The sequence below is a fragment of the Lotus japonicus genome, chromosome 5 (genome assembly GCF_012489685.1).
Source record: "Lotus japonicus ecotype B-129 chromosome 5, LjGifu_v1.2".
Taxonomy (NCBI): Eukaryota; Viridiplantae; Streptophyta; class Magnoliopsida; order Fabales; family Fabaceae; genus Lotus; species Lotus japonicus.
This window is the reverse complement of record NC_080045.1, coordinates 3,102,485-3,117,189: the sequence shown is the minus strand read 5'-3', so window position 1 is coordinate 3,117,189 and position 14,705 is coordinate 3,102,485. Positions and strand designations below refer to the sequence as shown.

Here is a 14,705-nt window from a genome sequence, read left to right as displayed (position 1 = left end):
GATAAAGCCTAGAGCACTAATTATGCAGGACTCAATTTGCACAAATTAATTTTTAGGGGACCAAAATTGCTCCTTTTAAATAAAGGAGATTCAAATTGCACATAGACCTAACATCATGGACGAAAAGTGCAATTAAGCCAACAATTTTTTTTTATTTTTTTGAAACTACTAATAATCTATTATTTTGTAGGAAACAATAATTCTTATAAAAAAATTATTTGGTTTCAAAAAAAAAATGAAGCAGAAGGGGGTAAAATTAAATTTGGGCTTAAATTTGCTAGTTTACCATATGATATATAAGAAGAAACAAAAGTCCTCACAACACAAACATAACACTACTCAAATATTTCCCAGTTACCCGCAGCTTTTGGTTACATTTCGAGTGAGAGCTTGCAGCTAGCGATGGCAGCCATTTCTTCATACAAGGTATATTCAATCCACACTGCACTAGATTAGGGTTCCATTTCCATCTCTTTATATGAATTCAGTTACTCACATCAATTTTTTCAGAGCATTTGATTGATATTTGCTTCCTGTTTATTTATCAATCATCACTCTTTCTGTCCTTGTGGTATTTGCAGATTATACTGGGTTCCTCCTCCGTCGCACGCCGCAAGATCTTGTCCGAAATGGGATACCAATTCACCCTAATGGTACTTACATTACATTACATACATACTTTACCATCATTGAAATTTCTATTGGTTTCATTTCACACACACACACAGCTTTGATATTTGATGTTTCATTTAGACTGCAGATATCGATGAGAAGAGCATCCGGAAAGAAACTCCAGAAGAATTAGTTATGGCCCTAGCTGAAGCCAAGGTTTGTGTTTGTGTTTGTGTTTGTGTCCTATTTTTGTTTTGTTTTGTTATGCAAATGAACTTATTGATGTTGCTGAATTTGCCTGAACTTTCTTTTATGCTAACATGTCAATTATCAAACCGCAGAAAATCCTTTTTTTTGTTAAGTAGAAGCGGCAAACCGATCTTAGTGCTAGTCTGCTAGTGCTGTATGATATTAGATGATGAGTAAACCCTAAAATTAGTTAGTTCCCATTGTTTATCAATCTCTTGAAATTAGTCCATAGACTAAAGAAACACCATTTTAAATCCTCAAACGATTCAAATGTCGGTCACCATAGTCCCAGTGGTGGTGGTCGCTTTCGTCCCAATAGGGATTAACGTGGTTTATATTTGAATTGTTTGAAGACTAACTTGAAGTTGGTGGTGAATGTTGTTGGGGGACTAATTGGGGGTTTGCTCGAGTAGTTCTACTAGAGTGCGGAGATGCTTTAAGAAGATATATGATTTGACTGCTTGCTCTCTGATGCTGCTTGCTTTGGTGCTTTCTTTTTCTGTCATGTTTCCCTTTCCTTAACAGAAGGGTGTATTGAGATGAGATCGATTTGTCTTCTGATTTTGGATGTGAATTGCGTGTCAGGCCAATGCCATTATATCCAAACTTCAAACTACTGGTAATCTAAACAGTGTAGATGAACCAACGATATTAATTGCAGCTGACACAGTATGTTGTTTCCTTTTCTTGCCATTGTTGGCTCTTAGTTTAGTTTTTTTGGTTATTAGGCCGGTTGTCACCTGTGCCATTTATTAATTGAGGATACGCGGCTCCTTTTTTAGAGGATGTGTGTGCTTCATTTTGTATGATACACATTGATGGGACTCACATCTAGCTTATTTGGTAATTCCTTCAAAAAATCAAATATGAACCTTTGCATAACTACGGACCAAATTCTGTCTTGTCTTGGTGACCTTGCTACAAACACTTCTGTTTTTATACTCCCTTCTTGTTTTTAGTTTTCATACATATATTTGAGAGAACTTCCAAAATTCAGGATGAGGGTAGTATCCTTGAGTTGTTATCTTGGAAAAAAATTGAATGAACATTGAAAATTGAATGCAAAAGTCAAAGATTTATGATGCTTATTTGATAAATATTTGGTTCTGGCACTGTATGCTTCTGTTTTTTTTAGAGACTTGTTTATTTTATTGAATGCATGCTCATTATAAAATCATTGAAGAGGTATTGTATTATGTCTTGGTTATCGAGTTGCTCATAATTTGACTGTTGCTTCAGTGGTTTCTTTACCTTTTCCTTTAAATTATTTCATGTGCTCAGTTTGTTTCATCCTCTGCTTGAAGCAGTTACTTGCTTAACTTATTGATCAAGCTCTGTAAAATACTACTGTTCACTTATAGTTTTGCAGCTGGATACTCTGGTCTCTGGTACTTACTTTAGCTGCTCTGAATTTTTTTCCTTAGGCAGAAGCCATCATACAAAGGCTCCCTGTTGATGACTATTTAAAGGATGCCCAGCCAACATTATTAATTACTTCTGACCAAGTATAAATCATATTCTTCTGAATATTTCTGTTCTAGTTTGCCATTATAGTATATCTTCTGCATATCACTATGCATAAGTAACAACAGCTTTGAGAGTTATTCCTCTTGAGGGAAAAGTCAGAAAAAGTTCAATAAGGCTAAAAGTAATCTTTTTTTTTCTTGCTTTCTAGATATTTCCCTCCCTCACTCTCTCTCTCTCTTCTTGTGGATGTGAATAGTGAAGTCTTGTCTTCACGGGCTGCAATTGACTAGTCTTTAATAAATAACCTCAAATGTGTCCTGTGTTTAAACAATTTTATTCCTTGTATTAAGGAAGGTTAAATGACTTCCATTCTCCATACCTAAACATGCATGTTTGTGCTCGTTCATGCTCGTTATCCTCATAAATAAATGGCCATATGGTGACAAGAATAGTTTGTATAAAAAATTGTTAAGTTTATGTTTTTAAAGTCAAAGTTAGCTCATGGCTTATATTGATTGTCAAATGATTTGGAGGTGGTGGTCTATGAAGGTGTGGTTAGGGAAAAGCCATCTAGCAAAGAAGAAGCTCGGCAGTTCTTGAAAGGTTTGCGTAATGTTATATTCCTATCTTTATCAACCCAAAAATAGTTTCTTCCCCTTTTCCTTCAATGGTTATGTTTGGAAGTTCCAATCACCTCCAATATACTCATATTAACTGGCTCTTTAAACAATATCAGATTATTCTGGAAGACATGCAGCAACTGTGGGATCTGTACTAGTAACAAATCTCAAAACAGGATTGAGAAAAGGAGACTCAGATCGTGTGGAGGTATTATTTGCTGGAACCTTTCCTCTCTTACGTGATTATTGTCCAGTCTGTCTCCTATTTTTTTCTTAAAAAAAGTTCAAACCTGATCTGCTATCTAATTTGAACTCAATACCCTGGGACAGATTGAGAATACATCTCTTTTAGTGGGGTGGGGGGGGGGGGGTGAACAAACTTTGGCATACATAATTGTATTAGCGGGCCAGGAGACTACAGATTTTGTTTTATGGTCTACATATATAATTCTTAAAAACTGAGAAGGATGTCTAGGGCCCACACTTGCCCCTTGTCGTGAACCAACTATTTCAAAAGCTTAAGGTGTTTGGTGAAGATACGTGAATGGTTTTATAATATATTTCTAACACGCCCTCTCACGCAAGAGCCTATTGGGCTTGAAGCATGGACAATGCATATGCCCATCTATCTTGTGCTGAAATTCAAATTTTTATTAGACTAATGGGACAACAAGGATCGAACTCTAAACCACTTGGCCATAGAGGCTCTGATATCATGTCATGAACCAACTATTCTAAAAGCTTTTTTGGTGCTAACTATTTCTAAAAGCTTAAGCTGTTGTTGGGTGAAGACACATGAATGATTTATATTATATTTCTAACACCCCTTAAAACCGTCCCTGCTAATACCTTTGCTACAAACAATTGGGGAATTCATGTTTCATATTCGGCATGAAGGTTCTAAACTCTTCTGATAAAATGGTGGCATCAGAACTGGTTTTAACTTTTGCTAAAAGATTGACTTGCAGTTTGCTGATGAAACCTACATGGTAAAAGTAACATCAAACGCTTCTCAAGCTCTACATACTTTATGACATTCACATTGATACAACTATATGAGAATTGTTTTCCCACATTCCCTTTTTCCGTAAAGATAGTACAACATGCGCATGCTAGATGATTTCAATAATCACCAATCATATCAAAAGTTAAAACAATGACTACCATATAGGTTATTTTTCCAGCTGATTCCTATTTCCATGTCAATTTTGAAGCCTTCTGTTATTACTCTTGATTATTTTGTCCTTTCCTCGCAATACTAATGAGAGGAACTTAATTCAAATCGTGGGCTTGTGCAATTTCAGTTTAACCATTGGCACAATGATCTTTATGCACATATAAATGTGCTGGTTTCTGTCTCTCATTCAGTGTGTGGAAAATGATTTCTTTTTGTGATGTTTCACAGATTTATTTCAATGAAATACCAGATGAAATCATTGACAGGCTGGTATGTGTTCTTTCTTTTAATTATTTGTTTCATGTATGTTTTGTGTACTAGCAGTGCTTATGGAAGGAACTCCTTAGCTGTTGATTTGAGTAGTTGATAATATGCGTCTTATCCTTTTCTTCTTGCTTAGGTTGATGAGGGAATTACTCTGAATGTTGCTGGGGGCCTGCTAATAGAGCATCCTTTAATACTGCCATTTGTCAAAGAAGTGGTTGGTTTACTCCTCTTTCATTCTTAGAATTGTCAAATTTCAATGCATCTTCTGATCTTCATAATAGCTATACGAGACATGTTGCCTTGACCTCGGGGGACAAGGAGAAAGTCGAGTCAGACTTATGGCTGGACAGTGAACTGTGTTTCTCTGTCTGCACCCTGAAGATTTATTTTTAGATGTTGCATCCTGTATGTGGTCTAATTAATACTTCTGTTAGGCTTGTACTAAACAGTTAGCTGTTCTTCAAATGAAGTGGCCATTTTCCAATCTTCACCACTTAGAACTTTATTATAATTATGATTATGATTATTATTATTATCAAAAGGAATCTAATGTAGATGAATTCTACATTAGATTGATGATAGATGAATTCTAAGTGATCATATGTTTGCAGGTAGGGACAACCGATAGTGTGATGGGGCTTCCCAAAAGTCTGACTGAAAAACTCTTGAAAGAGGCCCTGTAGCTTGAGTTTCCATTCCACCTTGTCGTACGGCTAAATAATGGCTTCTACTTGCTGTCTCTTCTGGTAGCAGCTATGTTTCTGCTGGGATGTACTGTGTTGCAGTTATGTCTGAAATGATTAATTGGTATTCTGATTAAGTTGGTAAATTTTCCCTCATTTTATTAGTAATGTAATGCTGAATTGTGACTTAGTATTCAACTATTAATTAGTTTTTTAGAAAAAGAATCACATACTAACATCTTAGTTATGCAAAATAATTCAATTCAGATTCAGATACTGTGAAACATGAAGGACTAGGGTGGTTGGAAATACACTACTATACAGAAATTGAGGACAACATGGACGATATGATTGTAATTGTATCTCCTTGGACATTTCTGGCTGAGAAATTATTAGTTGGTAGGTCATGTCATCATCGATTAGTTTTTGTGCATATGAAGGTGAACTGCTTACATACTACGCTCTTTTACTTGTTAAATTTGGCAAAGTTTTCAAATAATAAAGGTTTTGTGGTGATTATTGTTTATTTAATATTAGAGAAATGATAGTTGCCTCTATTTTAAATTTATGATTTTTTTGTAGGTTTAAGTAAGTAACTATATATGCAAATAGTTTTTAAATAAAAAAGATGACCTAAATAACTACAAAGTGCGGCGTAGTGGTTAGCTCACTTCGTCCCTTAATCATGAGATTGGGAGTTCGATTTTCACCCATGAAAATGGAGCGCATATTGTAGTAAGTTATTTACCGTTTAGTGCAAACACCTGCGATGAGGGGATTGGTCATTACTGTCGGTAATGAATACGTTTAGTTCAACAACAAAAAAATGACCTAAATAAAAGTGTGGTGCATGCATATATTATTTGGTATTAGTTGTTGAAGATGACATGGATGACATCGCTAGCTTGTTTTAAAATTTATTAAAAAAATATAACTGCCTTCTAAATCAACAATTTTGTTTTTCTTTTTGCACCATTTGATTCAATTCAACAATTTTTGCTTGCTAAAGTTGCCCTTCCTTACATCATCCTCTCCCAGTGTTTCCAAGTCTTAGATTTGAATTGTAGGGTCTGCTTCCTTTGCTTTTCCATTCCCCCACTTATTTTATAATTTATAGTATAAAAACAGGTCTCCATTCCATATTTATGACATAATGTTATTGTTTGGCTGACTGACTGGGCCTTAATTAAAGAAGGAAATAGTTGGCTTTATATATTGAAGATATTGGCGTAGTTTTACGTTAGCTGTTAAGGCCTGGCATCACTCCCCTCTTTTACCAAGGTTTGGAATCGGCTTTTCAAGCATAGACAAGTTAGATTAAAGAAAATATAAAAAAAATTGTTGTAGAGTTTTGTATTCTTAAAGCAAACTAGAGCTTAGTTTTCTTTAGCCGTTTAGCGAGATTTTGGATTTAAGTTTTATGAATGAAAAAAAAAGTTGTTTAGGAAATTTGATTTCCTCAAGTAAAATCATGGTCTCACAATAAGATTGTTGGGAGTTGGCCTAATAGGGTGTTTCTTGAGAAAAAATTTGGTCCTACTCTACTATGAAACACTTGGTACTCTTTCTTTGTAAAATCGTGGTAAAAGTGATCATTTTTATGATTTAAAAATAAAAGATATGAAAAATATGAATAACTAACCATACATGAATATTTTTATCACAATATAAATGGAATGAGTGTTCACAATTACATGAGTACAATAGATTTTTCCGTGTTTAGAGAGATGTTATTTGGCACGAAGCCAAACCACACACTCAAACGAACCATTCATTTTGGTTTTTCAAATATCAAATGTTATACATCAAAATGGGAAATTATTGGACCCAAGGGTGGAAAACAATTCATCATTGTTCCTCTAATACTATGTCTTGTTATACATCATTTTCCAAATTTTACTATTGCCATATCATCACTCCTTGTATAAGTGAGATTTGTTTAGTTAAACTCCAAAATAGAAAACTAGGTCATACATCATTTTCCTTATTTTACTATTGCCATATCATCACTCCTTTTATAAGTGAGATTTGTTTAGTTAAATTCCAAAATATAATACTATTATAGCGTACTGGTGCTCATTTCGTCCCTTAACTATAAGGTTGAAAGTTCAATCATCGTCTATGAAAATAAAATGCATATCATGATAAACTGTCTATCGCTTAGTCAAGCACCCGCAACAAAGAAATTAGTCATTATTGTCGGCGAGACTCATCAAAATAAATTCCAAAATAAAATGCAGATATTTTGCGACACGTTGTTGAGAAACCTCCGGTGGAAGTTGAACATTTCATCTTAAAGGATTCGTTTGCTTGTGTTTAGTTTTGTTCTTTTATTAATTTTCCGATGTATAAAAAAAATTAGATGCATATTCTTTGCTCCTTCTCCAGGTTTTTCCCAAGTGGGTTTTCCTGGAAAGGTTTTAACGAGGCATATTCTAGTAAGCTGTGCTTCCTTGGGGAAGGGGTTCTCTTAAGGTTCTGGTTGTAGTTCCTTCGATTGTTTTTTCTTCTTTTTTCTTTCATCCTCTTTGTATTGGGTTGAAGTACCCCTTTTACTTCATTCAATATATTCTTTTGGCTTATAAAAAAAAAATTCTTTGCTCCTTTCCTCAGTTCACAGTGAAATGATTCTTATTATAATAAAAAAATCCCAGTTGCCGCTCACTACACGGAACAGTTAATTAACCGTTTTCACTACTCCTTCGCGCCACATTCACATTCTCACTCGATGACCCTCACGGCGGACCAAGGCGGCGCCACCGCCGGAGCCAATCTCCACCGCCGCCAAAACGGCAGAATCATCCTCCCTGATTTCCTCCAGAGCGTGAACCTCAAGTACGTGAAATTAGGCTACCACTACCTCATCTCCAACCTCTTGACCCTATTCTTAGTCCCTTTGATCATCATCACATTGATCCAAGCCTCCCAAACCACCGAAATCGAACACCTCCACCATTTATGGCTCCACCTCCAGTACAATCTCATCACCATCCTCACCTGCTCCGCCTTCCTCGTCTTCGGCCTCACTCTCTACGCCGTCACGCGCCCACGCGCCGTCTACCTCGTTGATTTCGCCTGTTTCCGCCCCGCCGACCGCCTCAAGGCGCCCTTTAGCTCCTTCATGGAGCACTCCCGCCTCACGGGAGATTTTAGTGACTCCTCGCTCGAGTTCCAGCGCAAGATTTTCTTGCGCTCGGGACTCGGGGAGGAGACCTATGTGCCTGAGGCCATGCACCATATTCCTCCTCAGCCTTCTATGACCGCGGCTAGAGCTGAGGCCGAGGAGGTTATGTTTGGTGCTCTGGATAATCTCTTCCAGAGCACCAAAATCAAGCCGAAGGAAATTGGGATTCTTGTTGTGAATTGTAGTTTGTTTAACCCTACCCCTTCATTATCTGCCATGATTGTTAACAAGTATAAGTTGAGGGGTAACATTAGGAGCTTCAATCTGGGAGGTATGGGGTGCAGTGCTGGGGTTGTAGCTGTTGATCTTGCAAAGGACTTGCTGCAGGTTCATAGGAATACTTATGCTGTTGTTGTCAGCACTGAGAACATTACTCAAAATTGGTACTTTGGGAACAAGAAATCAATGCTTATCCCTAATTGCTTGTTCAGAGTTGGGTGTTCTGCTGTGCTTCTCTCTAACAAGTCCAGGGATAGGAAGAGGGCAAAGTATAGGCTTGTTCACGTGGTGAGGACTCATAAAGGGGCTGATGATAAGGCTTTCAGGTGTGTTTATCAGGAACAGGATGATGCTGGAAAAACTGGTGTTTCTTTGTCTAAAGATTTGATGGCAATCGCTGGTGGGGCACTCAAGACTGACATCACCACACTTGGCCCTCTGGTGCTCCCAATCAGTGAGCAGCTTCTGTTTTTCGCAACCTTGCTTGTGAGGAAGCTGTTCAAGGCTGATATGAAGCCTTACATACCGGATTTCAAGCTCGCTTTCGATCATTTCTGCATACATGCCGGCGGCAGGGCGGTGATTGATGAGCTGGAGAAGAATCTCCAGCTGCTTCCTGTCCATGTAGAGGCTTCTAGGATGACCCTTCACCGTTTCGGGAACACTTCTTCAAGCTCCATTTGGTATGAGTTGGCATATATAGAAGCCAAAGGGAGGGTGAGGAAGGGAAACAGGGTTTGGCAGATTGCATTTGGGAGTGGATTCAAGTGTAACAGTGCAGTGTGGGAGGCTCTGAGGAATGTGAGGTCATCCCCTAATGGACCCTGGGAAGATTGCATTGATAAGTATCCTGTGGAAATAGATAGTCACACTCCCAGCACATAGCTCAGTAACATACTGATTAGAATTGAATTCAGGGTACCCATTCTTAGTATCCATTTGTATCTCTGTCCTAGATATCATCATGCTGTTAATTTTTCACCTTCACTTTTGTGATTGATGATTGTGGTTATGGCTTTCCATTTAGTCAAATTCAGTTGACTGGAACAGTATGATATGGGGAATCCCTAGGTTATTGTCTTCTTGTGTAGAAGATAGTTTCTCATTGTGAATGTGTGTGCAAGAGCATTATAGTCTTCAGCAGATTTCTATTCAACTTGCTTTATAAGGAAGTCTTAAAGTTATGCCTCCTTTCAAGATGGTATTTCACATCTTAAAAGTGATCAGCAATCTAATACTCTCTTCCTGAGAACTTAATAGCATTTTCTCTCTTTTATTAGTTTATTTAATGTTGAACTTTCCACTACACTTTTATTGGAATACTTTTGGCGAAATCAGTTTATGTTGCCACACCTAAGACTCAAGTGCTATCAATAAGGGTATTCAGTTTGTAAACTGAACCAAGATCATGATCAGTTTGCTTTACATGACAGATAGGACTTTATTTTAAAACCCCACATGAACTGTCACTTTCTATTAGCTTTACACAACTTAAAACTTATAACCGGAAAAAAATTTGTGAACACCTCAAATTCACCCAAATCTATAGAGATAGGAATAGAAGAGAGAGAAATGAGAGGTATGATGAATGATGTGTTAGGGAAATAACGGTAGGAAGAGAAAGTGGGAGAACTTGGATGGAAGAGAAATCGGTTAGAGATAAGTAATGATGCTGATTTAGTTTTCAATTTTAACAAGTCAAAGGAGCAGAAAAATGAATTGAATTGATAAGGAACAACTATCAGAGGTCCAAATATGAACCCTTGCATCACACATAATCCCAGATACATTGCTATAAAAAATTCTCAAATCAGCAAATGACAGAGAAAATAAATCAAAAGCTGCTAAAGGAAAAACTTCATCTGAAAAACGATTGGATTTCTTCAAGAGTTTTTCCCTTTGTCTCAGGGACCCAAATGACAACAAATCCTACAGTCAAAGCACACACTACTGTGTAGATGGTGAAGGTTCCTGATAAGAACAGAGGGAGCTTCTGGTTAGCTACAAACAATAAAAATATTGAGAGGAAAACACATGCTATGCACACAAACCTCCAGAGCTCCAGTCCAAGAGCATATTTGCGGTCAATGTAACCAACCAGGAAAAGAACCAATTGGCAAGTGTTGCAACACTTCCGGCGAGGCCTTTTATGTTAATTGGAAGAATCTGTGATGCAATATTCAACAGATCACATTAAATGTAACTGATACCACAGAGTACTAGTTCTATTTCAACACCTTATGTGCTCTTGGCAAATGCAATCAATCATTGTTTTATTTCAGAAGTATAATGTTTTTCTCAAGAAGAACCTGAATAAATCTTAGCTGATGTATCCATACAATCATTTGCATGTTGTAATCTCATGAAATTCTATGTAGGGATTGATATGAATTATAACATAACTTTCAGGAATTGATATGAATTTTAATATTAACTTTCAGCTTTCAGGACTAATATAAACTTGTTATTTCATTTATGTTTTTGGGGACCAAGACTAACTTACAAATTACACTTTAAGGGACTTCTATATGAAATTCCTCCACTCAAGGACTAAAATGATTGACTTCTATACTTCTAGTGATCAAACTCCAAAAAGATGTAGGTTATAAATCTTAAAGGTTTTTTATTGTGTTGTATAAGATTCTAGCTTCATTACTGTAATTATATATAACAACTAGATGGGTGGGAAAAAATCCCTTTGGACAGGGGAGAGAGCAAAAAGCAGCTATAACATAAAAATCCATATCATTAATTAGCATATTCCAGTACATTGGAAAGAGCCAAAAATGGGAATTCACAAATTATAGTACCTCAGACATTATAATCCATGGCATAGCCCCCAATCCCAAAGAGAATGCAATAACCATGGCCTGCAAGAATTGAATGGTGAGAGAAACAAGCAATCGAAAACATTATATCTGTTTAGTGAATTTGCTTGTATTCACATACCACTACTCCAGCCACAGACAAGAGGCTCAGGATCCCATATAAAGAAGAATCCTTTGATACGTAATCCTGAGAGAAAATTTGAAAAGTTACCACCTAAAAAGAAACACACATAGAATAGGTGCAAGTTGTCCAGAGAAGCTGTGACACCCAAAGGAGTACTGAATTGTCAGTACTAACTACAACATGAGTACTGAAAGTTTTCTTCCATTTCTGAGCACTTGTGCATACATATATGTAATACACAATATTTGACTTATACATAGCAACCAAAGAAATTTTATTACCTTCACATAGAATGAGACCGCTACAACTAAGAGACTCAAGGTCATTGCAGCTGAAGAAACCTGCAATGGGAAACTTGACTATTATCTTTCTAACCCAACAAACAAATAATCACATGTAACTAAATATGGTGGAAAAGTTCACTCACAATAAGTAGAAGCCGGCGACCAGATTTATCTGCCAACCATAAAGTTAAACTGGTGGCAAGAACCTGGAAAACATGCAGATATTTGTGAGGTTATTATTAGATAATGATGGACAGAAAAAATGGGACTATTACAAGTTTCCTTTTAGCTGAACCTGGACAGCGCCAACTCCAAATGTAGCTACGTCACTCGAACTAATTCCTGTTTTATACATGTTGACATGATGATCATTAAGCAGAATTTTATGCATAAAAATGAAAGCTTAAACACAAGCCAATCTAAGAGCCGTGCCTTTTTCTTTGTGTAAAATCAATGTCAGTAACTAAGATGAGAAGTAATCAGGAGAAATAAGTCATATGATTTATCATGACCCCAGAAGAGAACATTTAGATCATTAAGGTGAATCATTCAAAAGATATCAGCTCTATAAATGCTTCATAATTCTATGATATTGCTCCTAGTACATCAGAATATAAGAAACAGTAAAGCATACCAGCATTTTGAAAGATGGTACTGGAATAAAAAAGAACACCATTAATTCCAGAAATCTGTTGCAAAATAAGCAGTCCAATGCCAATCTACAGAATGAGTCAATAAAAACTAGTTAGGCTTTGATGGTCATTGCTATGCAATCCAAGGCTTTAAGACAGACAAGAAATACCATCAAGGGAAGCCAATATCTTCTTTGTCTGAGCTCTGCAAATCGAACCGTAGTTGTTCTGTTTGCTGATGCAACAGCAGTCTGAAGTAAATGATTCCTTTGTTAAAGTCAACTTATGACACATCAAATAGTTGCCTTAATTTCGTTGAATGCAACAAAAGTGATGAATTCTTGTTACCTTAATTTCATTCACTTCGACAGAAATATCGGTACCAGAACCTCGAAGCACTTGCAAGGAAGTCTCAAATTCTTCTGTCATGCCCATTTTTGCCTGCATTCAGTAAACCAAATCCACTTTAAGAAACTATCATCACATATTCGTTGACACTCAAGAGTACTGATTCATAAAGCTTACCAGCCATCTAGGAGACTCAGGAATGAAAAAAAGTCCAGGTATCAATAGTGCACATGGTATAATTCCTGAAAATGTGAAGACATAAAATTGCTCAGTGGAACTTATCTTACGTAAAATACAAGTCAGCATCATGTATAAAAGGTATTACCAACTTGCCAAGTTTTAAAGGGTATTACCTAAAATTGCAAGGAATCTCCATTGAACAAAAATCCCTAGAAGATAAGCCAGCATTATTCCAATGGTAACAGAGAGCTATAGAAGGAAAAAAAGAATATAGTTCACTAATCCAGGAGTGTTATTAAATTGTAGGTATCTAGCATCAAAGTATCAAATGAAATATCCACTCTTGGTGGTATCTATTATCAACCTACCTGGTTAACTGAAACTAGACCTCCCCTCAAGTTTTGAGGTGATATCTCAGCTATGTACACCGGCACCTATGAAATTGAACACTCAATAACTGTGCCACACAGCTTAATCCCACACTAGCAAAAAAAAGGTGAAAACATCTGAAAACTACCGTGTAAGATATTATTCCCACACCGAAACCTTCCAACAACCTCCCCATATAGAGGAAAGAAGTATCCTGAAAGATGAAAAACAAGTCCACAATACAAACTCAGGATCCGGACTCAAAATTATTTAGCTCTGGATAGACTAAACAAATATGTTTCGATCGGCTTCTCCTTCCTCAAAATCAATTCTAACACCCAGAATCAATTCTCTCCGGAATCAATTATCTCTAGAATCAATTCTTTCCTCGTAATCAATTTAGAGTCAATTGAATAACCATGACCCTTCTATATTGATTATGAAGCTAGAATCAATTCTGCGGAGAAGCTTCTGGGTTTCAAAATTGATTGTGATGAAAGACAAGCTATAAAAACATGCTATAAATAAATTTTGGGGGGGAAATGAAATGATCCAAACTCACATTTGCAAATGAGATGATCAGCCAACCAATAATATTAGGAATGGATGCAATCATCAAAGACTGCAATTTTATACAAGAACATGAAATTGATGTTGATCGTTAAGTTAGCATTAACCATCAAACATTGAAATAAAGGAAAAAGGAAAGAAAATAGAGTTACCCCTTTGCGTCCTATATATTCAGCAATCTGTCCACTAGCTATTGCTCCAAGCATGGCACCCACATTGGACAGAGAACCAAACAAAGAGAACTGAGAGAACAAAAAAATTCCATTGTTAATATATAAAAAGCAATGAAACAGATCAAAATGGGAAAAAAATCAACAAAGAGAGAGTCATTATTCTCATTGATGATTCAAACCTCAGAAACTGAGAGTCCCAGATCAGAGATGATAGCAGCTTGGGTAGGTGATGTATAACCCGCCTGCAACAAATGGTGAAAATCACAATGAAGCTCTGTTTGAACTCTGAATGAGTAGAAGAAGTAGAAAATAGAAGAATTTGATTACAGTGAAACCAAACTGAATAGGACCCAGAGCAACAATGAGAACACATGCAAAGACAGAGATGGAAGAGTCACGAATGGCTTCATGGGCAGATGCAAACAAATTGGATTGTTGTTTGCCACTCATACGATACCAGCTTCCTGTGTGGAGGAATGGTTTCTTGAGATCCCTTCCTTCTTCATTCTCTTCCCTGTAACTCATTATTTCTTCTGCTTCTTCTTCTGCTATGATTATGATTATGATTATGATTTCCTTAAACTCTCTCTTTGTTCATTCGATCACTGAAACCTGCTATAACTATGGAAGGAAAGAAATAAAGAGTGAGTTGACTTCCATGGATAGCCAGCTTGGCATGAAGTTCTGAATAAGCAGATGAAACATACTATATTACAGCA

General features: G+C 36.6%; 3 protein-coding genes across 5 annotated transcripts; 2 read left to right on the top strand and 1 right to left on the bottom strand.

The window, feature by feature from the left end:
- Positions 1-305: 305 nt before the first annotated feature.
- Positions 306-5,601, top strand: LOC130718175 (uncharacterized). 3 transcript variants are annotated; one of them, XM_057568689.1, is made up of 10 exons: positions 306-426; positions 582-653; positions 754-828; positions 1,447-1,530; positions 2,286-2,366; positions 2,862-2,931; positions 3,065-3,156; positions 4,354-4,395; positions 4,526-4,606; positions 5,004-5,601. In XM_057568689.1, exons 1-10 carry the CDS (start codon positions 403-405, stop codon positions 5,073-5,075), a joined length of 693 nt encoding a protein of 230 aa, XP_057424672.1. In that variant the 5' UTR covers positions 306-402; the 3' UTR covers positions 5,076-5,601. The 3 variants fall into 3 exon arrangements, with proteins under 3 accessions (XP_057424672.1, XP_057424674.1, XP_057424673.1); XM_057568691.1 differs by lacking the exon at positions 1,447-1,530; XM_057568690.1 differs by lacking the exon at positions 2,286-2,366.
- A 2,095-nt stretch (positions 5,602-7,696) lies between these two features.
- LOC130717037 (3-ketoacyl-CoA synthase 4) lies at positions 7,697-9,740 on the top strand. Its single transcript, XM_057567129.1, has one exon. It carries the CDS (start codon positions 7,804-7,806, stop codon positions 9,361-9,363), a length of 1,560 nt encoding a protein of 519 aa, XP_057423112.1. The 5' UTR covers positions 7,697-7,803; the 3' UTR covers positions 9,364-9,740.
- A 442-nt stretch (positions 9,741-10,182) lies between these two features.
- Positions 10,183-14,705, bottom strand: LOC130717038 (sugar transporter ERD6-like 6). The gene is made up of 18 exons (XM_057567130.1): positions 14,314-14,705; positions 14,166-14,228; positions 13,966-14,055; positions 13,806-13,865; positions 13,392-13,457; positions 13,243-13,308; positions 13,048-13,123; positions 12,872-12,936; positions 12,695-12,787; positions 12,517-12,597; positions 12,349-12,433; positions 12,010-12,056; positions 11,858-11,920; positions 11,712-11,771; positions 11,428-11,493; positions 11,289-11,348; positions 10,530-10,644; positions 10,183-10,449 (listed from the first exon to the last, which is right to left on the bottom strand). The coding sequence occupies exons 1-18, from the start codon at positions 14,509-14,511 to the stop codon at positions 10,337-10,339; spliced, it is 1,467 nt and encodes a 488-aa protein (XP_057423113.1). The 5' UTR covers positions 14,512-14,705; the 3' UTR covers positions 10,183-10,336.

Bases quoted from the DNA above. Each gene is read 5' to 3' on its own strand.
- LOC130718175 (XM_057568689.1), top strand. From the start codon at position 403: ATGGCAGCCATTTCTTCATACAAG. The intron at 427-581 runs GTATATTCAATC...TGGTATTTGCAG, and splicing joins CAGCCATTTCTTCATACAAG to ATTATACTGGGTTCCTCCTC. The intron at 654-753 runs GTACTTACATTA...TGTTTCATTTAG, and splicing joins GATACCAATTCACCCTAATG to ACTGCAGATATCGATGAGAA.
- LOC130717037 (XM_057567129.1), top strand. From the start codon at position 7,804: ATGACCCTCACGGCGGACCAAGGCGGCGCCACCGCCGGAGCCAATCTC.
- LOC130717038 (XM_057567130.1), bottom strand. From the start codon at position 14,511: ATGAGTTACAGGGAAGAGAATGAAGAAGGAAGGGATCTCAAGAAACCA. The intron at 13,124-13,242 runs GTAGGTTGATAA...TTCCTTCTATAG, and splicing joins GTCTAGTTTCAGTTAACCAG to CTCTCTGTTACCATTGGAAT. The intron at 12,057-12,348 runs GTATGCTTTACT...TGTATAAAACAG, and splicing joins TACCATCTTTCAAAATGCTG to GAATTAGTTCGAGTGACGTA.